At 38.5% G+C, this 25,516-nt stretch overlaps 1 protein-coding gene across 1 annotated transcript in view; it reads right to left on the reverse strand.

Annotated features, from left to right (window-relative positions):
- LOC140241189 (ATP-binding cassette sub-family A member 2-like) overlaps positions 1–25,516 on the reverse strand; it is a 69,895-nt gene that overhangs the window by 17,169 nt on the left and 27,210 nt on the right. Inside the window, exons 9-31 of the mRNA XM_072320949.1 lie at positions 25,046–25,108; positions 24,067–24,557; positions 23,541–23,718; positions 22,362–22,490; positions 21,210–21,474; positions 19,409–19,688; positions 18,758–18,872; positions 17,898–18,088; positions 17,095–17,248; positions 16,247–16,451; positions 15,466–15,639; positions 15,202–15,266; positions 14,255–14,364; positions 13,618–13,749; positions 13,157–13,237; positions 12,140–12,336; positions 11,221–11,439; positions 10,498–10,788; positions 9,950–10,040; positions 9,079–9,350; positions 8,267–8,524; positions 7,477–7,806; positions 295–493 (exon numbers count right to left, since the gene is read on the reverse strand). Of these exons, the coding sequence (XP_072177050.1) occupies positions 295–493; positions 7,477–7,806; positions 8,267–8,524; positions 9,079–9,350; positions 9,950–10,040; positions 10,498–10,788; positions 11,221–11,439; positions 12,140–12,336; positions 13,157–13,237; positions 13,618–13,749; positions 14,255–14,364; positions 15,202–15,266; positions 15,466–15,639; positions 16,247–16,451; positions 17,095–17,248; positions 17,898–18,088; positions 18,758–18,872; positions 19,409–19,688; positions 21,210–21,474; positions 22,362–22,490; positions 23,541–23,718; positions 24,067–24,557; positions 25,046–25,108 (4,490 nt within the window). The remainder of the gene's footprint in view (positions 1–294; positions 494–7,476; positions 7,807–8,266; positions 8,525–9,078; positions 9,351–9,949; positions 10,041–10,497; positions 10,789–11,220; positions 11,440–12,139; positions 12,337–13,156; positions 13,238–13,617; positions 13,750–14,254; positions 14,365–15,201; positions 15,267–15,465; positions 15,640–16,246; positions 16,452–17,094; positions 17,249–17,897; positions 18,089–18,757; positions 18,873–19,408; positions 19,689–21,209; positions 21,475–22,361; positions 22,491–23,540; positions 23,719–24,066; positions 24,558–25,045; positions 25,109–25,516) is intronic.

Here is a 25,516-nt window from a genome sequence, read left to right on the forward strand (position 1 = left end):
GACATCATTCACACATTAAAACCAGGGAGATTCTCAAGAGATTTCAGAGACTGATACTTGTATGTTATATGCACCTCAGTGGGCCATCCCCAAAACAGGCAGGTTTTTCACCTTTTCTGGTCAGGACTAAAGTAAATGGTGGAAGTTTAAGACAGCCTCCTGTAGGATCAGGAAGACTTGGCAGCTCTGCATGCTCACACTAAAAAAAGTTCAGTTTAGAGTTAAGAAAGGAATCGGCTTACCTTTGCACATCTCAAACTGATGGTACACCCTAAGAGAATTCACCCAACTTACCTGTGCAGCCTGAACCTGTTGGTGGTGTAAAGGAGGTACTCGGACAAGTTCCGTCCACTAACGTCCAGCAGCCTGTCGCTGGTGATCACCTTGAAGCTAGCCGGCTCTGGCGTGCCCACATTGTTAGGACACTGGAAGTTCTTCCTATCTTCTGTGCAGACACACTTCACTTCTTTGATCTCCATCCCACCATGGGCCTCTATACATTTGCATTGTTTGGGGGAGAATCAGGGGAATGAGAAATAATTGAGTACCAGTCTTCATTGGTCACCACTTTTAGCTCTTAAATGGCATACAGGGATTTTCTCCATAAGAATACCAGTGTTTTTCAGTCACATCACATGGATCTTTACTTGTCTTTAAACCTAGTACAGTGTACCTGTCCATACACATCCAAGCATCTTTGTCTGTATGTGTATCTCAGACTAAAGATTAATTATGTTATCCCATGCATCATGGTTGTATAAAATGAAATTTGGGGTTTTTTTAATCCATTTGAAATGATACAATAATAATCTATTCTCAACCATATATTTTGCTTTTTATTACCAGAGCATGCCTAAAAAACATATCCTAAACTAATGATTTAAGGCAGCATGTTATTCCCTAAGAAAATTTGACATATGCAAATGACTTGAGGTCAACTTCTGCTTCAGTAAACAGCAAGCAGGCACTTTAAAGATACAGCTTTATAGAGACAATGAAGTTCAGAATATATTGAAACAATTACTCCTGTCTCTAAGAAGTGTAATGAGTGATTTGTCAAAATTACATATACTATTAATTCATATTTATTCAGCTTTCTATATTCTTATCTATTTAATCATGTCTTTAACTGTTTATCTAGCTATCTATCTATATATTCATTTATTCATTATGTACTTGTACCAGTACATACTTAAGGCTCCGTCTGCAATGCAATATTTTTTTTTTCTTCCCGGCACTTGAAACTACTAATGGCGCAAAAATATCTCAAGAAACAGTTATGTGGTATGCCAACACTTAATGGCTTCAGTGTTCTAATGCAGTATGTAAACATTCAAACACTCGCTTGGTGCTGCAGTATATCATGAGTATACAAGAATAATTTCAGAATTGATATGAAAATGAATGTGAGAACACATAAACTACATTTTTGTCATCCACCACTGCATAAAGAAAAACATAGAAGTCACCACCTTGAATGAAATGTGAAGCAGACAGTACGCAATATTTAATAGCAGTATTTATGAGAGCACTTGTATGTTGATTTTCTTCTGCAACACCGCTAAAGAGTAGAGTGAGATGTTCCACAATAGAGTAACAGGAAGCACAAGTACACACAGAATTTTACCTACACCTCTGCAAGAATATGAAATTTAAATACAACGTTTAACTTTGTACACTTTGGGCGTCAGTTGAGTTGGTCATCCATCTATATCAGCACAAAAATTCCACTTCCCCAAGTAACCATCAATATCACTGCATATCTCATCGTCATAAAACAGCACACAGAACTGGTTAGAAATCCTACTATCCTCCAGAAAACTAAACAACTTTAATTTCACAACATCAAGAGTACTTCTCTGCCTGCCAGCAGGTCCCTCTTGTTGTTGCTGTTGTTTTTGTTGGTTTTTTTTTTCCAAATCCAATCATTATATTCCATCGGACATATGTGTGTTAACTTTTCTCCATCAAGCCAGATTAATGCTTCCCTATACATGCATCTCTAACCTTTCATATAGCACACCTAAAATTAATTTGTTTGATTTAGTTAATTACCTCTCTCAAATCTGATCATGTTTAGGAGCATTTCTATACATTTTCAGATGCAAGGAATTGACCTAAATCTTTCATTCATGCTCTAATAGAATTAAGCTTGTCCCTGACTTTCTTAGGTCATTAATCTGCCAAACAGAGTGGATTCCATTAAAGTTGATTAGAAAATTTTACAACTTTATCTTGCACTTTGGTCTTTACATGTTGTTTTGCAACAAATCATATCTGGATTTATCATGGATGGTTGGTGTTAAAGAAGGTAAACAGAAGTTTATACGAAACATTCAACAAGGAGAGGGACAGTTTTAAGTAACCCCACACCAGTCTCTCTGTTATGGCACTCAATCTAAAAAGACATTTATTCAAATTCAAATGTTAGTCACAGTTGAACAAAATAAGCAAAATGTCTGGTATTCCGACTATTCATCATAAGCTACTAGTATGCTCTAACACAGGCTTTCAGCATCAAATGCTTCATGAAAGGCTGGTTGACAATAAAATAAATAACCTCTATTTCATGAATTTTGACTATTGTCTGCATGACCAAAAAAAAACAATCACTTTGTAATGGTATCACTGCACACGCACACACACACACACACACACAAATTATTAAATTTCTTAGAATATCTCTGAAGTTTCAATTACCTAAAAACAAAGAAAAGGTCAGAGTTGAACAAAATAAAGGGAAATGATAACAAAAATTGGATGTCTCTTGCCAACCATTGCATGGTAGCACAGAAAGAGAGAGAAGTTTTTAGTAAGTACCCATGATAACTCATTATTTGTAGCATTGTTGAGATCATGTGCATCTACACAGAGCAAAATAAAAGAGTGCTGTGATGGTGTAGTTCATCACATATCATCAACAGACAATAAAGACTGAATTTGTATAGAAGACAAGGCAAAGCAGTCCCAGACACTAGCATTAGCATACAGTGGAATACCACATTGAAAGCAATCTGAAATGCAGCCTTTCTATGCGAAGCATGGAATATTTTTGCACTACTGCAAAGCGAACATACGGTGTGGAAGAATCTCACTATTCACATTCATAAAAAATATCACCTTAGTAACCACATCGGTTGACATCGTCTTCAGATATTAACTCTATACATTCCAATTGTCACTCACAGTAACACCACACTACCCCATCTATAGTGAGCGTCAGCAAGTCTAAAAAAAAAGTCTGCATACTCTAGGTGAACAGCTAACTTAAGGTGAAAACAACCAAATCCAAAAAAAAAGAAAATCATGGCTGTGAAATAGTGAAGTTTTTGACCTTCCAACTACATTTGCACATGCAGGTGATGCTTGATGAACATTTTGTAGTTCAAAAGCAGTTAGTTTGTGACAGCTACTTTGTTTGTTTGTTTTTTTCTGTCACATTCCCTCGACATCCAACGGCCTCATACAGGGATGTTGTATTTTGTACACAATAGATCACTGTCATACATATTTTGTAATCGTTGAGGTTGTGTTGTTTCTTTGTACTAGACTCTCATTGAAAGGGAAAGCAATCAATGCAATAAATTGCTTCAACTTTTATCTTTTTGTCACTTATGTGCAATTCTTTCTGGTCTGAATAGTGTCATAACAACATCATAAATAATATAACAGTATTGAACATATACTATAATTTCTTGTGTATGCATATGCAAAATACAAAACATAATATTACTTTTTAAAACAAAGAAAGAAAGAAAAGGAAGGTTTCAAAGTGAAAAAAGTAAGACTAGAAAGCTGAATAAAAATTTACAATTTTGTAATGGTGCAAAAAAAAAAAAACAACAGTGCAACTAAAAGCGGTGAAGTCACAAGCTAGGCACAAGCAACATCTTTTTTTTTTCATGCTGCTAGACAGCAAATACCTTGTTAACATTCTTTGGAACGCACATTTCAAGCATGCAATGTACTTTAAGCTTGAAGTGGAACACAAACTTCTGCTGCGCATTCATCCCACTGTGGACTTGTTTACAAGCAGTGAAATATTTGATGCATGTTGCAACACATGAATGAAACTCTAGCAAATAAAACATCTTTAATGACCCTAGAAAGTGTCTGTAATGTCTTGCTGCTCACAATTTTTGTTAAAGAGAGCGCAGTGATAGTTTGTACCTACAGTTGAGAAGCAAACATCCTGGGCCCAATGAGTATAGAGTACCAAAGTGTGATGTCACAGCCATTCATCACCATGGACACTGGTTCTAAACAACTTCACCTGGCCCAAGTGTTTCTGCTTGCACCTGGTTCCATCATAAATGACTGTGACATCATCACTTTGCTACTCTATGATGTCATCATGAGCAGAACACACACCCATTGTAGTATACAGTGTACTTAAGAGCTGAGGCTGCTATCTAGTGTCATTGCTTCACAACCAAACCCTTGGTACAATGTATTCCAAATGTGAAAACATCACGCTCCCTTCAACGGCAAAAAAGGTTATGTGAAAGCATCTGTTCTATTACTAAGTGCTTGAAAATGTAAAATCTAATACAAAAATCCATGTACTCACTGTTATACCCATCTAGAGCAAGGGTAGAAAAACATACATGCAATGGAATGCAATGGGAAACAAACAGGGAAAGGTTGTGAGGTTATTTGGGGAATGAAGCTGCAATCAAAATAATCAGAGGGTACATTCTTGGCTAAAGCACTGTTAACATATTTTACTACAGCATATTATAGGACTTACGCTCGTAACATTGTGCAGGAATTGTTCTCATGCTTTGAAGTGTACCGTAAAAACAAATCACTGGTTGGCCATGGTTTGCTAGCAAAATCACTTGAACATTACATTCACACCTTTTTTTTTCAGGTTTCATACAAAAAAAAAAAAACCCACAAAAAACCCACAAAAAACACACAAACATTATCTTTTTGAGTAAGTTTAACAATAAATCATCTGAAATTCCTTTCACAAATATACCACATCAGCCACATATTTGAACCCTTTTACACATAACACAAAGGTCAATGAGTTTGACCTTTGAACTAAAAACAGACTTTTAGCCATGCATGCTGACGATGCTTCTTGATTTCTATCCCCTGAACCAAACCACATTGAGAATTTCCCATCTTATTTTTTTTTTTAATTTCTGACACAGAAATCCAATTTCTATTTAAAAGTTGGTGACCTTTGACCTTGCTTTTGACTTTGCAACCCCATCATTTCATCTCAATAATTGTTCATTTATTCCTATCCTTTATACCACATCATATTACCATTTACTGGCTTAAGTTACAGCTTTACATGATTTTTAGGCCAGCGGCAACACCTTCAATTTAACCTTTCACCTTTACCCCTAAAATTTAATACTGTCTGGAAAATGTCATTTGGCAAAAAAAAAAAAAAAAAAAAAAATGACAACAACTAACAGACTTCGAGCTTTGATCTTAAGCACTTTATCCTATGACTATTTTGTATGTCATGCATATCTTATATTACAATACCACAACCATTCATCAAAAAAAAAATAATAATAATAAATTTTTCCTAACTTTGCTTGTTCAAGAGATGTAAGGATAGATGAAACAGCAAGCTTCCATGAATAGTACCTTCTTCACAATTTAGGGTGTGGGCAAGAAAAATGTGAGAGACTGAATTAAGGATTTGTTGCATTGTTGTTCAAGAGTGTCAAGAACATGTCAATGAATTTGGGGGTTGTTGAGGAATTGTGGCGGATGTCATTGATTGGTAAATTAAAGCTCAATCACACACATGAACAAAAAAATATTCTTTATGTGTACATACACATATATACAATTCTTGATAAAAATCATTCTTCTCGGAACTTGAAACACACACTAACAAACACACTTACACATATTCATATTCTTATGCATTTATATATACTTATGTATCATTGATAGAGAATGTAACAGGATGCTACATAACTTTTTATACCACTTACCGATCAGGCAAGCAGAATTTCAAATTGCAGAGCTGCCAACTTTTGTAAAAGCCTTTCAGTACTATGATGGCTGAAAATCAGTAATTTGCACCTTTTTTGAGTGAAAATCAGTAATCCTTAACAGTGTTATAGAATTTATCACAGACAATGATTTCTAAAATCAGTAATTTGCTTGTAACCTTCAGTATTCTTGTCCAATTTCAGTAGAAATTACTGAAAATCAGTACTAGTTGGCAGCTCTGAAATTGTTACAGTACACTTGCTTGAACATGAATTTTACTTGCCCGAAAAGCAAGTGCAAAATATTAGAAAATTGTATAGAAAATCACTTGTAAGTCAAGGGCTATTAAAACACAATAATCTGAATGAACAGCACATGTTGATTCGCATGCTTGAACACATTGGAGCATTCCAAACATGGTTTGATCGAGTATTGGTGCTGCATTGCATTGGAGCATCTTCATGTAAGTGTTGTAAAGTTGCTCAAGAAATTAAAGTGCATTGCATTACTAAGTAGTCATTATCTTTGTATGGTTGACTTCATGGGTTTGTAGAGGGGATAAAGTGCACAAAAAAGGTGGCTTTAAAACTTTTTGTTTGCCCAATTCAGGCAGGCATTTCTGTTTCCTCATTGTTCCAAAACTTTGATTTTCACTTCCCCTGGGCAATCGAGTAAGTGCTTATGTAGCACCATGCTGTAACTATAATCATATTCTTTTAGACACGCAGAACAATCTGCAGGAGTTAAATGCTGTTTCAATTCATAATTTAGAAGTCTGTTTGATCAGTGGTATGTAGACATCTGCATTTAATGATGGATGAATGGAAATTCTGTGTGCAGTACATATTCAATTTAAGTGTGAATTGTGCCCCTTGCAGCTATTACCTTCAATTTCCTTACTGTATTATTGACTTTTTTGGCAAAGCATACAGCAAGGTGACAACAGTGAATGCGAGCAACGTGTTCAACCTATCAGCATTCCGATAAAGGAATGCCATTAATCCAACTACACTGCACTTGGTTAGCAGTAAAAACATACGCCACTAAGGCCAGAAAAGACATTGTTGCCTTAAAAATTTGAGTTTGCATAATTGGCATACTTTTTGTAGCTTCACCAAAAAAGCACAATTCTAGACTACAAAAATATTGGCCAAAAAACAAATTAGTTCTACAAGACTCATTTTCATTGAAAAACTAAGTAGTCAAGAGGGTAATGAAATGCAAAAAATATCTACAGTGACACCTTTAGTCAGTCATTTTATAGTGGTTAATCTTGAATTCCAACATAGAAATCTGAATGGAAATATGAATGAAATGGTTACTGGAGACTCAAAATCTACTACAAAAAAGAAACAGAAAAAAAGTATTATCAAAAAAAGTAGTATAACAAACTGCCCGTAGGAATAGCTGTGACCACGTAGCATACTCATTTCAGGTCAGGAGAAATTGTAACAGAGGGAAACACACTGATTGCATATCCAAATATTATCACAAATGGGAACTTACCATCGATGATTTCTACATCCGTGCGAGCTTTGGAGATGGGTGGAGTGGGCACGTAGTTGGACAAGGGTTGTCCCTTGCGGAAGGACTGCTTGCACATGGGGTCGTAGTACTGTGCCGTCAGGCCCACTGACCGAGTGTAGTTGGCCGACATGACCAGCTGGTCCAGGGTGCCATTGAAGGGTGTCTTCAGCACACAGCTGGCACCCACGCCGGCCGGGAAACGGAAGGTGTCAGCCAACTGCTGGGGACCAGCGTCGCCGCACTTGGAGTGGTAGATGCGGTAACTTCGACGCTTGTTCAGTGCCTCATCTGCATAGGGTATGACATTGCCTGAGGGAAGAGAATTGAGAATAAAAAATTCCCTATGAGTAATCATCTTTGACAGGCATTCTTTGCATTTTTGTTCCTTTTGAACTGACATTTGAACCAACCAGCCTTTTTTTTTTAATTTCATGACAGTTCAACAGTTAAATCTTATCACACTAGTCTTCTGAAAAGCACTATTTGATATCTTGCTCAATATGTTAACTACAAGTATGTCCTAAAATTAGATAGATAATTTCTCTTGTTTCTATATTCAAACATCAAATAGCATCAACCCTGGTTATACAGCATATAAATATACATTTCATTTAATTCTGAGATTCACTCTGCCCTCCAAGAGTCTCCCACATGCTGAGACAATGGGTGTAGTAATCAATGTCAAGTTCCTTCTGTACAAGATGTCGGAATTGATGGAATTTTGAGTGTAATATTCCGCGTCAACAAACTTATTCGAACAAGCTCCTACCTTCTGGGTACTCGAAAGGGTGGTACTGTGAGGGGGATAAAATGAGGGCTGGCAGGTCCCCAATGTGGGGCGCAGAGAGGGCCACGCTCATGGCAATGGTGACAAAGAAAGCTGGCAGCAGCAGCTGGGAGAAGAGGCCCTTCTGGTTGCGTTTGACGTGGTGCACCCGCTTCTTTAGGAGGGCCATGAAAGTGATCAGGTGGTGGAAGAATCCTGTGTACCTAGTGAAGATGATGTCATTGGCGAGATGGGCTGCATCTGGGAAGAAATGAATGTGATGCATTGAGAGATTTCAATTCAATTCAACTGATACTTTACTTCCACTGAACAACGGGTAATAATATATAATATATATATATATCAAATAATATATAATATATAATGCAAAGTATAATGCAAAGTATACATATGACAAATTATGACATTCTAAAAATTTGTATGAAGAACAAGAACATAAGGTAATGATACATTATTACATTGTTTGTACGAATGAATATGCTACATGATGAAATTTGAAAACGTTATGTTTAAATAGAAGATATACTTAACTGCATCTTTACACATGTTGTACATCTAGAGCCTTTTTACTAAAAACTGTATTCCTATATTGGTCAGTTTTCTCAACTATCTTATAATGGGTTGTTCTGAATAAAGTGGGCTAATTTCTACATTATCACAAAGCTTGATAGCTTGAAAACAGGGGAAAACAAACAAAGATTAGAATACTGATATATACAATGTAACATGCTTGCACGGAAACAGACCATATGACTGTACTAGCCAGGCAAATAAGCTGAAACATCAACACCTACTCTCATCTTGCGGGGATGTGGCTCTGTGGTGTGCGTCCCCGGTGACATCCAGGAGTGGGACGTCACAAGTACTCTCGCTCTTCTTCTGGCCTTTCCTCCTCCTCCACAACCTGGTGAAAGCTCCCCTAGCTCCTCCACCACTGCTACTACCACCACCGCTCCCCTCCTCTCCTTCGTTCCCTCCTGTTGCACCTGTTTCAGCTCCTTCCGTCTCCCCAAGGGTGGGGCTGCTCCTGGAGGGAGACTCCCCTGATGCATGCAAATTCTGGTCCCTGAAGAGAAAAAAACAAAACAAAATGGAAGTCCAGCTTGATAACAGTGGAGTCCTGAAATGCAAACACTTCTTTTTATCTTCTTCCTTTTTTAATTTTTTTTTTCATTGTGGACCTGCAACTGCATCAGCATTCTATCATACAATTTTTAAGTATGAATTCAAACTAGGGCTCCAGGCCACTGGTTACACCTTTCTGTGTCCGGGACTTTAGACAGTGAGTACAACTTTGTGGGATTATCTGTGCCAATTTTCACTCAAAGCACACAAAGGTTTTGGTAAACTGGCATATATTCATAAAATAGAAGGGTAATGTAGACTACCACGTATGTGTACATACGTCAAATCAGTGAGGAAACTTATCAACAAATTAAAAAGGATCATCCTTGATGAGTGCATTGATCCTAAAGGGGGTACTGTATTTGGTGCACAAGTCTCTGCTTTCAAAAGGCAATCATTTAACACACACCCCAAAGATTCTTCAAAAACAAAAGATTTCTTGACATGCGTGTGTGTGTGTGCTTAACTTCAAAAGGCATCAACACAACTGAACTGAAATAAGTACTTCCGCACTCCATCACTCAATGGTACATCACCCACCTTGTAGTATGGGATGAAGTGCTGCTCTGTGTCTCATAGGATTCACCAAAGCTCCCTAATCCTGAGGATGAACTGGCTCTTGAGGGCACATCTAGAAACAAAGACACATGTACATTGTATAGTGAGCCAAAGGTTTACCCACATTGCCAAGATTCTTCAAAACAAAAGACCTCTTGGCAAAGCAAACAAACTAAGACACTATGAATGAATGACTAGTTACACTTTTCTTGGGGAATTAGAAATTCATACTGACTCTTTGTATTGTTCAAAGATTGTGGAATTCATGTGAATAAGGCTTTATGAAATGCACTTTAAAACAATACAACTTTCAGTGCTTGAAGGAAAATCAACTCTTTACATGTTCATGAAAGTATGTTTACGAAAGAAAAGTATGAATAAAAGATATTACTGCAGGTATAAATAAAAAGAAAAATAAGTTGATTTTGTTATGCCTAACATATAAAAACACCAAAGTTTCCTTTCCAATAAAGCTCATGTTTGAATTCTTATATTCCATTATTTTGGAATTACATCTGTATATACAGCACCTTGCTTATTGGCTCCGGTGTTTTCAGCTACTTTCAGAAAGACTTCCTCCAGCGTGGTGTCAGAGAGGCCATAGCTAAGAATGTGCAGCTTCTCCTTCTTCTGCTCCAGGGCAGTGAAGAGCTTGGGGAAGTATCCGCAGGCGACGCCATCGAAGGGCAGTGTGTAAGATAGCTCCCTCAGTGACTGGCCCGAGAGATAGGCACCAGGAATCAGGTCAGTGATGAATTGGGTCACTGTCCTCTCGTCACAGTGGGACCGGAAGGAGCTCGCCGCTGCTGAGGCCGAGTCATCTGGGGGGAGAGGTGGAGGAGAGAGAGGGAGGAGGATGAATGCGAGGATTTCAGTGACTTCTTCATTGTGAGACAGTGTCATGTGGCACATTGGAAGAATGAGAAAATATACATTCAATATCAAAGAGATATAAGTTTGGATAATATGAGGTGCTGAAGGATTCTCTTTGTCTACCATGCAATCGATACTTTCAGTTCATGCAACAGCAAGAAAAAGAACAGCACATTCAACAACTTCACATAGTCAAGTATGAAAATCAGTCATCCTGTCCAAACAAAACTTCATGCAAGAGGTGATGTAAAAACACATTATATACAATGCAATCTGGAGGGTTATAAAGAGTATGACAGATGAAGTTCTAAGGCACTTTTTGGTCTTCTGGCTATACACAATGTCCAATGATATGCTGAGATTTGTAATGAAGAACTCACCAGCTATGCTACTGCTGCTGCTACCGGCATCAAAGCTACCCTGGCTGGGCAGTCCAGCAGGCTTCTTGACCAGGGTCAAGTGGTAGCCGTCTCCAAAGGTGGTTTTGAGGAAGAGGGAAGAGCCAGCACACTTGACTTGGCCATGGGAGACGATGGCGATGCGGTCACCAAGGAAGTCAGCCTCATCCATGTGGTGGGTTGAGAGTAGAATGGTGCGACCTGGACAAGCCAAGAGAAGAGTATGTTCATGAATTAATTTTGTATTAAGTGACTTCTATGATTTCTATGACTTCTACGAGGATGATGCAACAGCACTTATATACAATGTAGTGCCATTCATCTGTAGAAATACTCCAAGGCACCTGGCTCCCACAATGTGTCGCACACCACTCACAAAGTTGCCGAAAAAATAGGTCATCAGTTCAGATTTGAAGGTATTGAGGTTGTTACAATTCTGAAGTAGGATTGGTAAGCATTGCACATTGCACAGTGTAAGCATAATGGTAATTGGAATGCTTGAATGTATAAAACAATCAACCACAGGACTGACGGCGTTGATTCCCGTTCAAAGGACTAGGAAATGAGGATAGATTGCCTTGAAAAGGGACACAACTGCTGCAGCCAGGGGAATCGATCCTGGCACATCATGATTGCTAATCCATGGTCTAATCAACTGAGCTACAACATATTACAGCTCCACATCTTGTTTGTCACATGCATTATATTTTACAATCACTGACAAAATGATCCATCTAATTGCCACATGCAAGAAGCTTGCAATGTAGCACGCGGGTAATTTCATTCACAATTACCAGAGAGGATATTCAAAATATCTGCTTTTTATCTTTAAAATAAACAACACTGGATTGAATTCATTACGAAATCATATTTTATCCAGATCCTTGGTCAGCATTCTCACCATGTTTGTACTTGAGCAAGAGATCCCAGATAGCCCGTCTAGCACAGGGGTCCACTCCCGCTGTGGGTTCGTCCAAAATGACGGTGCGACAGCCACCAATGAAGGCGATGGCGACAGACAGACGGCGCTTCATGCCGCCAGAGAGGCGCTCCACTGGAGTCTTACGCTTGTTGTTTAGGCCAATGTCTCCAATGAGCCTACAACAAATGTTTGTAAATGTTGTAACTCTAATCTTTGTTGCCCATCATGTTTGACATTTCACACATCAGTTTTATATCTTGGCAGAAACAAGCATTCAACAGACACACAGCATATGACATTGAATTGTATTGAATGAAAACACACACACTACAGCTTTTGATATTAGTGGGTGTGTTTACACCCACTGAACTTCTTGTTATTTCATTAACAGTGAGTGGGACAAATCTGTAGAGTGAATGGGTTTGAGGTAAGCACGCTTGGCTACTGCTACTCATTAATGAGACATGGTAATCAGCAAGAAACTAATTTACATAGAACAACATGCAACATAGGTATCAAAAGTTACTGCGCTGTGATAACTCCATAAAAGAATCAAATGAAACTAAAATTGATCTAATTTTCTGTTTAATCGAGCATTTGGCTATTCATTTCATAATTTTCATGTCAAGGTTTAATCTATAATTTGCTCTTTGAATTACCAGTTACCAATTCCTGTTTGACCTACATAACCATGAATGCAAGTATGAACTACACAAAATTCTGAAGAGTTTCACTTTCAATCCAGAGGTTCCCTCAGAGACATCACAATAACTGTATAACTGGTTGTCTTTCTTTTGTATTTAAAAAAAGAAAAAAAACACCAGGTGTATAAAATGGGTACCTGGAAACGCTGGGGTAGTAATAATGGCAGGGCCCTCTGGTAAAGCAGTGGCAACACTGAAGAGGCTACCCTGGATAAATATGATCTTATTATTATTATTATATATATATATATTTTTTTATCTATCAAAGGGAAGTATCGTTTGGCAAGCTTACTTGTTAGTCTCCTCTTTGATCTGCCATTTGGGCTTGCCTTTGAGCTGTGCATAGAACCAGATGTGGTCTTCGACACTCAGTCTGTGGGCAGATGTCAAACATAACAGGTGAGTGAAATATTCATGAGTCTCAACAACTGCCTTCCACTGCCTATCAGCCATCATAGAGACATGTCATAAGAACATATACATCAGAAACATCTGTATGAACAACCCATCAGCAAGACATACCACACAACCTACATGACTGATGGTAATCGGAGCATTATCTAACCACAAGTTATGTTAGAAATCTGTCTGAGAGGATGGCCCAATGCACAGAGGTAAAACAGAACATTACACAAAGCAGGTGCAGATTTCACATTGTTATCAAAATACAATTTTCTCTAGTTTCTAAACCTCACTCTATAGGCCAATGCAAAATTCAGAGTTAACAACCATCTGAACAAAACTGTCACTCACTTGTCAAAGAGGGCATTGTGCTGTGGACACATGCCCAAGCTCTTTCTGATGGCTGTCATATCGGTGCGGATGTCATGGCCGTAGATCTTTGCTGTCCCTGACGTTGGGGGAATCAGGCCAGTGAGAATGGACCTACACACAAGAAAACAGAGCCAATAGAAAGAAATACAAGTACATGAGCGATAGAACAGAAAGTCTTGTATCTCTTACCCCTTCCTTCACAGAAGAAAAAAAAAGCTTCATTTAAATAATACAATTATATGAGTCAACATAATCTAACTGTATAGAAAATTGTGCAATTCAATGATTCTTGCATCAAGTCGTTTTAACAGGAAAATAAATTGCTGTTTATCAATTAGAGAAATATGCACACATGGATTCTACAATCACAACAGAATATTAACAGAATAACTTTAAACTTTCCAACACATGTAGCAGATTGAAGTTTCTTTAAACTACTACCAATACAAGATTTTACAACTTTAAAATTCTTCTTTACTTCTGTATGCATTTAACTGAAATGCGTGAGTTGGACAGGTTGTCTTTATCACTAGCTTCTACAAATTGTTACATTTTCTGTTACATAAATTACTAATTGTTGCCTCATCTTGTATGTAGTCTTCAGACATCTACTCACATTGTAGTTGTTTTGCCTGCCCCGTTGTGTCCAAGAAAGGATGTTATCTGGTCTTGATATAAATTCAGACACAGGTTGTTCACAGCCAGCTTCTTCCCTGTGCTGTAAACCTGAACACAACCACACAGAGATAGTATCAAGTGATTTGTCAGATACATCCTGTCACATAGAAGTCAGAGTACATACATACAATTAGCAGGGATTCACATTAGTGGTGACCTGGTGGCCAAATTGATGTTGGACCATTAAATTTCCAAAAAGGCTATCTCTCAGTGGCCCGATCAGGCACTTAAGATTAACAACTGACTGCCATGTTTCTGTTTATTTTGGGTCACCTCATTCCTTTTTCAGGTTACCACAATTTCATATCAAAAGATTTTGGTGGTGCAAACTGGCCACCAGAAAAAAAAAAAAAAAAAAAAAAAAAAAAAAAACGCAAGTGTCAAGCCCTGCTATAAATCTTTTATGTGTTCCACTTCAAGTAGTACAGAGCTTCATATAGAGCTTGCTATATACATTACATCACAAAGAATAAGAGGAATCTCTTGCATATCATACAAGGCTATCACACTTCTTTCTCTCTGTCAAAGTAATGTAACTTGAATTACATTCTTTTTCTTGCCTACAGTCATTTACTGGAGAAACTGTCTTGTGTGAGAGGACCAAAGTACCATGACTCTTGACAAATCACATCTACTATTTCATTTCATAGCCCCGAAGTTGATTCTAGTAAGCAACAATCACATCATGTGAGAATGTAACACAGGAATGAGAGATGTTGGAATAGCAGCACATTCATCCTGTCTAAATCTTTCTGGAATTCATTAGGAAATCTCTCCCACCTTTCACTGCCTAAATCTCAATAATGTCTGATACAACTGGTCATCATCCTAATGGGGAGCAGCTCTCTGTGATACACAGAGCATACAATGTCACATACAATGTACCTTTGTCAGGTTCTCGATGGTTACACCAAGTTCTAGATCCACAGGTTCAGGTTCAAAATCGGGTTCTGTGGATAAAGAAAGACACATCCATAGAGTAACTTATCATCATGCAAAGAAAGAAGCATGAACAAAGCATAACATTACTTCCACACAAAGGGACATATGATGTACCTTCCCTTTTTGGTATCCACTCCTTAGAGGTGTTGAGTTAATATATCAAACCATGCAAGTATATAAAGGTCCCATCTGGTGGAACGAACTTACCATCCTCAGAATTAGACATGGCGATGGCTTGATCATCCTCCGTTACGGAGATATGAGAGTACCTCTTGGGCTTCCAGAAGGACTTGGACATCATGCTTCCCTTGAAGCAGTTGGGACCAAACCAATAGGAGGGCTGGACGGGGAAGTACCATGGCCTGGGAAGCCCATACGCACCTATGCACGATTGGAAAATAGTGCATGTGTACAAATTATGAACATTAAATGGAGAAGCAGTAAGGCAGCTATCTTTGCACTTTCAATAGACATGATGCATGATGTTTGACAAATGTAATAATTATCAAACAACATACAAGGTGTAGCTCATGCATCAATCAGATTGATTAACTTTTTTTTAATAATTTTAATACATTGAAAAGAAAAACTTGAACACATTTCTCAGAAGGAACATAAAAACTTTTTAAAAATTGGGTTCTTCATGACATTCAACCTCTATGTGCCCATGCTCTTAGAAGTAATTTGAAATGCTTTCCATTAACATTCAGATGATTTTTTTTTTCAAGGTTAACAAACTAGGAAGGTTAGCCATATATTCAGGAGGAACAATGTGCCCCAGTCTAATTGGAAGGCCATAGTGATAAAATAGAGATTACAGGGATTAGATAATCTTTATCTACTGATGATTAGTTTCCAAACATTGGTACTAATTGGTGAAGAAAGCAATCCTGCTGATGTGTCAAATGGTGAAAAAGCAGAGTATGGGGTTAATAAATCTCCTCACGAAGAGGACAGCACATAGAAAGCATCAGTGCAAGGCAGTCACCTGGATGTACGCCCTCAATATACCACGTGAGGAGCAGGTAGAGGACACTGTCTATGATGAGCATCACAAACACCTGCTGCAAGTTGAAGTCATCATGCTCTACCGGACTGAGATGCAGGGTGTGCCACTGCACCCCAACGCCTCCGATCTCATAGAGGGCAAAGTACCGGGCCCCAAGACCAAAGGCAGTGGTACAGGAAAGGGACTGAGGGGGAAAAATAAGACGCAAAAGATTGCAAAGTATCCACAACTTCTCATGAAGGTTGATAAGGCTGTGAAATATGTTATGTTGCTTAAATGTTCAGGTATGGCATACACAGCATGAAAGTGTGAACAGCAACCTCTGCTTGCTACTTGTAAAGACATTTCTTAATACGAAATGAAGGCCCTGTTTAATCATCATGACAGAAAATGTCCTCTCTTTTTTTTTTCAGCACATCAGGACCTTTCAATGATATCAGGCATTTCAATAGTATAATGCATCATCATGATTATTCATTACTATCATTTATCACTTGTAAATATGTACACAAATATTCACATATATTCCTCACTGTACCACTGTATATCTAAACTGTCTCACATCTCATTACCTCTTCTTATACTTATACTTATAGTCCTATACCTGTGCATCATTTTGCAACATGAATGCATTCTCACCATGTGATCTACACTACTTCAAATACATGAAATGAATTATTGCTATTTATTGATTTGAAGAAGAAAAAATTGCAGTTAACCATTTCAGTGCTAATGAGTTGACTGTGCACAAATTTCACACACAAACCTACACACAGATAATTTATGTGGGACACAGAGGGTTCAAGAGGGAAATTAATGAGACTTACAGCCAGAGACTTGACGGAGGAAGAGATGGTGGTATAGGCCCACGTCTCCTCTCTGATCTGGATGTAGATGCAGGGCACAAAGCTGGTGAAGTACATGATGCCTGCACAGGCTGCAGCCACTTTGGCCTTGGAGAAGAGAGCACTCACCAGGAAACTGAGTGGATAACAGAAGAGGGGAAGGAAGAGAAGTGATGTGAAGTCACTTCGGATTTAACCTAACAATCTTCAGACCCTTCACTCATCATTTCTCAATGAAATGAAGAAATTATCACTTGGAGCTTTCCAGAAGGGATGTATTTACTTCAAATGTTGTTGTTCCTTTTTCTGGAAGACAGAAGGCAAGTAGGATTTGTCTTCTACAAGTCCCGAGGCGCTCATTGTGGAATGGAGCAAAGGGATCAATGCAATAACTAATCCTTTACTTTCACATGTGAATATATTACAGACATATACAGTGCATGTAACAAAAAATTGTGGAAATTGTCCAAAATTACCAGACTGACTAATGCAATTTTTGTGAATACAATGATAATTAAAACTGACTTAATCGTAAAGCAATGCCATACAGAGAATTCATCAAATCATATCATATATCACATCACATCACATCACATCACATCACATCACATCACATCACATCACATCACATCACATCACATCACATCACATCACATCACATCACATCACATCACATCACATCACATCACATCACATCACATCACATCACATCACATCACATCACATCACATCACATCACATCACATCACATCACATCACATCAAATCAAATCAATCTAATCTCACCTGAAGCTGATGACGCAGACAGAGAAAGTGGTGAGGAAGAGCCATACGATGACAGGGTTACTGTTGGCCAGCACCTTGCCTGCAATCAGCATGGCTGTGAGGGCGCCGGTCGTCACCGAGAGCTGTAGGAAACTGGTGATGAACCAGGCCACCCAGTGCACTGCATTGCTTAGTCCCATCATCTTCATTACCTGCACAGCCAGATTCAACATCAATGTCTCTCATTTGCTACAGGAAATCAGGCATGGAATATCTACTCAGTATAATAACAGACATCCTCTTTGAAGAGGTAATTATCCTCTGTACACTGAACACAATGCTGACAATGCTGACAATGCACACCACATCATTACTTGAATGCTCAAATGATACATACAAATTAATGAATCACTATGATTGTTGTGCACTGAATAATTAACACTTAACCGCATTCAAAGGAGAAATTTAAAACAAAACAGGCATCTTCGACAATAATTACATGTAATTGTTTGAGTTTCAGTATATTTTTCTCCACAAATGAAATTGCTGTCAAAAATTATTTGGGCAGGTACAGCAAACATAAAAATTGACAAAATAAATTACTCTCAAATGATGCAATATTGACAAGAAAGGATAGATCTGATGTCAAACACCAGAAAATTATTAGAAGCATAGTTTGTACAATCTGTGTAGGTCCCATTAGTGCGAATAAAGAAATCTTACTGCTATGACTCGGAGTTCATGAAATGCATATCATTCTTCAGCATACGTAGGTGAGAAGACAACAAAATTTTATGAACACAAATTGGTACATAGTTAATGCTCAGCAACAAAGGAAAATAAATAACACAAAACAAAAAACTCTCTGAGCACACACATACCTCTTTGAGACGGAGCTCCTTCTCATAGACAATGCTCTGGGTCAGCATGGCTACAGAGTACACCCAGGAGATGACCATGACCATTGGCATGACTTGCTCTATGGTGAATGGGAACCTTGGCAGAGGAAGAGTTAATATGGCCATTATCAGACAAGCCTAATCAAATAATTACATCATATTGCTAAAACATGGTGCACATGAAGAGTTTGATGGTAAAACAGGTGAACTCCAGTCATGTTAATTTGAGATATTTACGAATGAAGCTGCTAAAAACAAAGAAAATATTACTAATATTTGGGAATTTTATTTTTACTTTTTTAATCATAATTTTAAGAATATTCCTTGTTATACAACAAGTGAGGTATCATTGGAAAGGTTTTACTTTGCCTGACCTGATGACAGACAGACTTAGTTTTAAATCTTTAAGAAAAATATTTAGCATGTTTTACGATCAAACTTCACATACTGCATATCACTATCTCACAGCTTAAAATACAAGTAGAGAATTTGTCATACATGTAAATGCTTGATAGTGTTGCTTGGACGATAACCAGTAGTAGATTTGACAGGCCTAAATGAGCAATTCACAGAATTTCTTTGGGGCAAACCTGTGCGATTATTGATAAAATAGTCCACTGATTTTATACTCACATGTCAGAAACATAACAAGGATAGGGGAACTCTTGTGAGTAGCTGCCTGGCTCAATGACAGTCCGCCCCACCCTCTTATCTATGAGCGCACGGTCAATGATGTCCTGCACCCAGACAAAGCCATAGGTGTAGTAGCCGAGGATGCGGTGGTGGTTGGCCCCGGGACGCCAGAATCGTCGGCGCACCAGGTCAGTCCTGTCGGTGAAGGAGGAGTTCTGGCGGATCTTGTAGACAGTATGGGATGGGAGATTACCATTCTCATCTGTCTGGAATGCGACACCTGTGAGAGAACAGATTGGAATACAAAGGTTGGTGACACAGGAAACAAGTACCCAAGTATTTTTCCAGGTCATCTTTACTTTATCTTTCTCCTTCTCCCATTGTTTGGGATGTGATACTGTAGAACACAATATATTCGCGGCATAAAAATTTCATGAATTGGAGCAGACAGCGTTTCTCGCAGCATGAAATTTTCAATTGCCACTTGTACCCAATGCATATTGTGTGGGCAAGAACTTTCGCATGCATTTTGATTTCGCGAATTTTGGCGCTCCCAAAATTAACAAAATTAAAATGCACATGAACACTCCTTGTTTTACAGTAATGCCATCTAGTCCATTCCCGTCTTCCAATATAGGATTCTGTACTACAGTACTACACACTAAAGAGTTTATTTAGCTGAAGACATACAGTGTTCAACAGGTTTGATGATCCTAAAATGTACATGTACATTGTAGGTAGAGGACCAAAGGTCCTCAATTGGAGTAGCTGCCATGTCACATTCTGTATGTTTGACCTGAATGCCTCAAGAAAGGAGGCTTCAATATATTCATTTAGATGTAGAGGTAAATGGACAAAATGCATTTACAGAGCAATTACTGTAAATGTGGACCAAACTATGGTGACGATGAATGTACTAAAAGAATATATAACCGTAGTATTCATCCACAAAAATATAAATGGGTAAAACTGACTGAAATGGATTAGCACAAAAATCATTTGTCCAAGAGTTTCCTCTATCACAGAATATCACTGAAGGCAAAATTGATAATGCAGAATATATAGTCAGATAGATTTATAATGTCACAATACCATGAACTTTCTTTTGACAGTTTCTTCATCTTTTTCCACCATTAGTTCATACAATCAAAATGTTCTTGACGTTCTAGACGTTCTTGACATTTCAGTGACCTGTTTTATAAAGAGATTAGGAAACATGGCAAGCTGGAATAATTGTTTTTTAGCTTCAATGGTAGCAGCAAAGATCAAGCAGCTAGCCTCAGGCATTAGGTTGTTGCTATGGTCACTGCAGCAAAGACTGCAATTTACAACAAAATGCAATCAGTTTTACAGCATGAGCCTCAAGGGCCCGTATCATAATCATAACATAATTTCACTTCCCTACAGATGTTACAAAAAAAGGGGGGGGGGGAATGACCACAAGATAACACTGTATACAAACAGGATTATTTTGTCACATGAAAAACTCCCCTTTCACAAAGATCATTTTCCCTGGTAGCAGCCAGGAACAACCCACTAGCCTCTGACATTACGTTGTTGCTTCAATGGTACATGACACTGCAATGACTGCAATACACAAATTCAATCAACTTTAGAGCAAAAGCCCTACGGGCCATATCATATAACACAATATCACTTCTCTGCATATCTGTAAATAGGGGGGGGGGGGGGGGACAACTAGAATCAACTTTGTTTCTAACACTGTTTACAAACAGGATTATTTTGCAATGTCAATGCCCTCCAGATCAGAGATCATAATGAAACAAGTCAGGTGGCTCACTCGCAAACACTGTCCTCCCGTCAGCGGTTGACTCCTCCAGGGCATACTTCACCATAGTCTCCTCATCTGGGAAGCCCACAAAGAAGTCCCATTGGATGGGTCTGGTAAGCTCCAGCCAGGCGCAGGCAGCGTTGTCGATGACGTCGAGGTGATTGCGGATGTAGGGCACGGAGACGAGGGAGCTGTTGGTGATGAAGGCCTGGAGGTCGGGACTCAAGGTGGAGTTGCTCAGGAATTCTGGATGTTCACTCAGCTCCTCTTCCATCTACAATATAGGCAAGGAAAGATATGACAATGCTGTTAACTGGCAATGGTCCGAAGGTCCCTCACCAGTAAAAATCACTATCGGACAAGCAATTATGTCAGGAATGGACAAGTAAAACAAGGAAAAACTGGGTACTTACTGGTCCGACAGACAAGTCAGACCAGTAGAAAATATGGGTTAGTGTGCAGCCCTGGATATGGTTTGTTGTTATTTACTCCTCACACACATCATTCTCTGACATTTATTCCATATAACATTCACCAACAGTGTATAATCTTGAATCCATTTTACAATATCATATGCACAACAGATCTGCATAATTAGCTCAAGTGCAATATCATTTCATCTCAGTCAAAATAGAATAGTAAAAGGGATAATTATGCATTGGAGTGCATACAGGCTAGAATAGTGGGAGAATGGCCATGTACTATTCGTTATTGTTAATGAAGTGTATTTACAACTTTGATTTGTCTAGGCCTGATGTGGATACTTAACCATATTCCTAAACTGATAGTGCACTATTCAAAGCCATAGATAAATCACATCAGCTCAGGATCTGTTCCATAACCAATAATAAAAGCCATTGTTTGCTAATGGAAAGAAAAATAGAGATTGCAAAATGAAACCACGCATTTAGAGCATAACTGAAACAATGCTCAAACACGATGGAACCTTGCCAAGTTCTTTTTATATACATCACAGTCTTGTTTTGTTTTGTTTTGTTTTGTTTTGTTTTGTTTTGTTTTGTTTTGTTTTGTTTTGTTTTATTTTTCTTTCTTTCTTTATCAATCCATCTAGACTCATCAACCTTGAGTGAGTATGAGCTATGCAGCTACACACAGACAGATCTCAATTGTAGAGTCCATTTTGACTCCAGGACAACTCACCTTGCCCAGGAACTCCAGAGCCTGCTGGGTAGTATTCTTCTCCAGGTACTCCCTGATGGTGTGGGAGACATTCAACCACACTTCAGCACTGTGAGAGATGTTCTTGGCCAGGTAGATGAAATCACTTGCCTTTGGAAGGAAAACAAACAGGAAATAAAGGGAAGGGGAAATATTTCAAAACCATTGACTGATCAACATTAAAGGCATAATTTACCATTTGCAGATGAAACAAAAACCCAGCATTAGTGCTTTAAAATAGTTCTAAAATGTGAGCTAGGGATAGAAACAACCACTGTAAAAATTTGAATCCGCATAATCAATGTTAAGTGCTGTTAAATACACAAAATGTGAACAACAGTTATAATAAAAATGTTTCCAGACTAAACCGTCTACAGTTGTGGTTTATTGAGAAAAACACTGATAGCTCCATATATTTTAGGCTTTATTGCGAAAATGTATATGGTAGGACGTTTTGTGATACAACAGACCTCTACACATATGCATCAAATGTGATATCTTGAACATTTTTTAAATCACTGCTCCCAAAGGTAAACAGGACCATTAACATTTTGTGTGATTTGAAGTGATTTTACCGTCTCTGTCATGTAAATCGGCAGGGTGAAAATAAACTTTATAATATCCTGCATTTGACATAATTCAAACTGCTTGTAAAATCTAAAACTTGAAAAAAAAAAAACCTTCAGTGATATCATATATAAATGAGCTTTTTTATACAATTGAGATATTAAACTGCATGACTGCATAAAGATATTGAAGACAAGGTAATCTTTGCATCAAAGAGATGGCATAAAACTATTATCAGATGACAGCAGTTCTTCTTTGATATCCCTCATAATTCTGACAAAACTCACTCCAACACACTAATATTTGCTCTGCCAATATTGAGTATTTTTATCCCTGCATTGCTTCAAAAGTGTTGAAAATTGAGAGAAAGTATAACTTTTTTTTATGTCTCATGGTCTCTGTTACTACTTCAGTTGCCTTTTTTAAGAATGTGATATTTGAAATCAATCTCGGCCATTTCAATGCTTTGTCACTGTCAAAAGCTGAGCATTTCCATTTCCTTCTCTAGATTCTGCATCAATCTTAGAATGCCATCAATAATTCCTTGAGTCTCCAAATCAAATATTGAAGCTGACTGCATGACATATGGCCTACTTTGTCTATGAGGTCCCGCACATCTGGTGTGTTGGGGGAGTAGAGGATGGTTGGTCGGCTGAACAAGACGTGGAGGAGCAGGCCAAGACTCTTCTTCTGGACACGAGTCAGCTTCAGTCCCCTGATGTCTCCCTTGGCTAGCAGTGCCTCGTTCACCCTGGGCTGCACCCCACACACACTGAAGTTCCAGGGTCACAAAAAAGGTTTAAGAAAATGAAAATGCATAAAATTGGATAGAGAGAGCAAATGGCTACTAAAAGTCTTGCAAATATCAGGTAGAAGATGAAAATATATACAGCACTACATTTAAATGAATTGCATTTAATCATCCAACTCTGGAAATCACTGGAAAGAAAATTTCAGAATATTATACACACAGATTACCTCTTATCCTGGACATTGGCATTTCTATTTAAAAAAAAATAAAAAATAAAAAATAAGATAAAGATCACATAAGCCCAACAAACAAAAGGGAAAACTGGTTTCTCTGTGAGCAAAACACACCAAACAAATAATGAAAACAAACCTGTACTGCATCTTGGCCCAGAAGCGGTAGAGCTGCGCCACTTTCTCTTTCTGCTCCTCACTCTTGGTTTTGGGTTTGACATTGGGCTTGGGTTTGGGCTTGGGTTTGTTGATGGGTGTGCTGAAAACGGGCGTGGGGGTGGTTGAGGGAACCTTGGTGGAAGTCACATTGAACCATGATGCATTCCAACTCAAAGATGCGTTGGTGAAGTTTGTCAGGAAGTCATGGCCAAGTATCGTGACAGATGGCTGGGTGCTTGTGTCCATGGACTGAGAGGTATTCCCAGGGACAGGGGAGCCAGGGCGTGAGTCGAGGGTGGGGCCATCTGATGTGGATGAGGGGGAAGAGGAGGGCGTCGTTGCAGCAGGGGTGGTTGGCGCCTCTGTGGGGGGAGGCACTGTGGTGGGGGCTGGACAGGCATCTCCGGGAAGTTTCAGCGCAAATTCGTAAACATCCTGCAGGGTCTGCTGAAAGCGAGCAAACTTTTGGACCTATGTTGTAAGGAGAAAAAAAATCAAACAATTATCTGCATCCCAATACTGAGCGCACAACCAGCACACTCATCATAACTGTTTGTTTTGTATTTATCTTGTGATTAAAACCAAGGCAATATATTTGAATATTTTTCATCCAATGACACAAACAGCTTCAGTAACAGTAGCCTATCTTCATCTCCATCCCCACCCTCCCCCCCCCCCCTTAAATAAAAAAGAGAGAGACTCGTCAGTCTAGCCTTCCCCTGAGCAGTGCACTTTATGTATTATGCGTGTTTAATACTACTGTTTGTGTTACTACTTCCTGAGCTAAGATCATCAAGGAGAAATCAAACTATATCTCTGCTTTTCGCCTCAAAAAAAAATAATATAAGAATAATGAATCAATGCATTGTGAGATTTAGAAATAGAGTTTTCGCATGCTCCTTGAGGCTTTCATGCTTTGGCTTTTACCCCCTCTTGGCTCCATTCTATAGATCACTTACCTCTTTTGATGCCAAGAGAGCCTTTATCCTACTGTGTAGGAGATCATCATCGGTGAGATTAAGCTGTTAAGAGATCAGGGTATGTCATTAAATTCAGGCTTTTCAGTCTTGAAAATCCTGAGCTGATAAGGAATTTCATTGTGCAGTATGTTGAAGGTTTATTGAGATTACCCAACCAGGCGTCACTCGATGTACAGGTAGAGAAATTTTGTTTACTGCCAAACCCAAAGTATCTTATTTACGAGCAAACATAAAATGATACCACAAATTTGAAATGATTTGCAGAAACTACATGTACCAGCAATTTAAACACCTGCCCTCCTCACCCCCCCCCCCCCTTACCCCACACACAAATTCTGTCCTTTGAATTATAAGGACTTTCTGCTACAAGAATACTGAATTGTGCAGTTGTCAACTACACACCGTTATTACATATTTTTACTGACTAAATTTCTGTCATCTGCAGGACAA

Source organism: Diadema setosum, chromosome 17, assembly GCF_964275005.1.
Source record: "Diadema setosum chromosome 17, eeDiaSeto1, whole genome shotgun sequence".
NCBI lineage: Eukaryota > Metazoa > Echinodermata > Echinoidea > Diadematoida > Diadematidae > Diadema > Diadema setosum.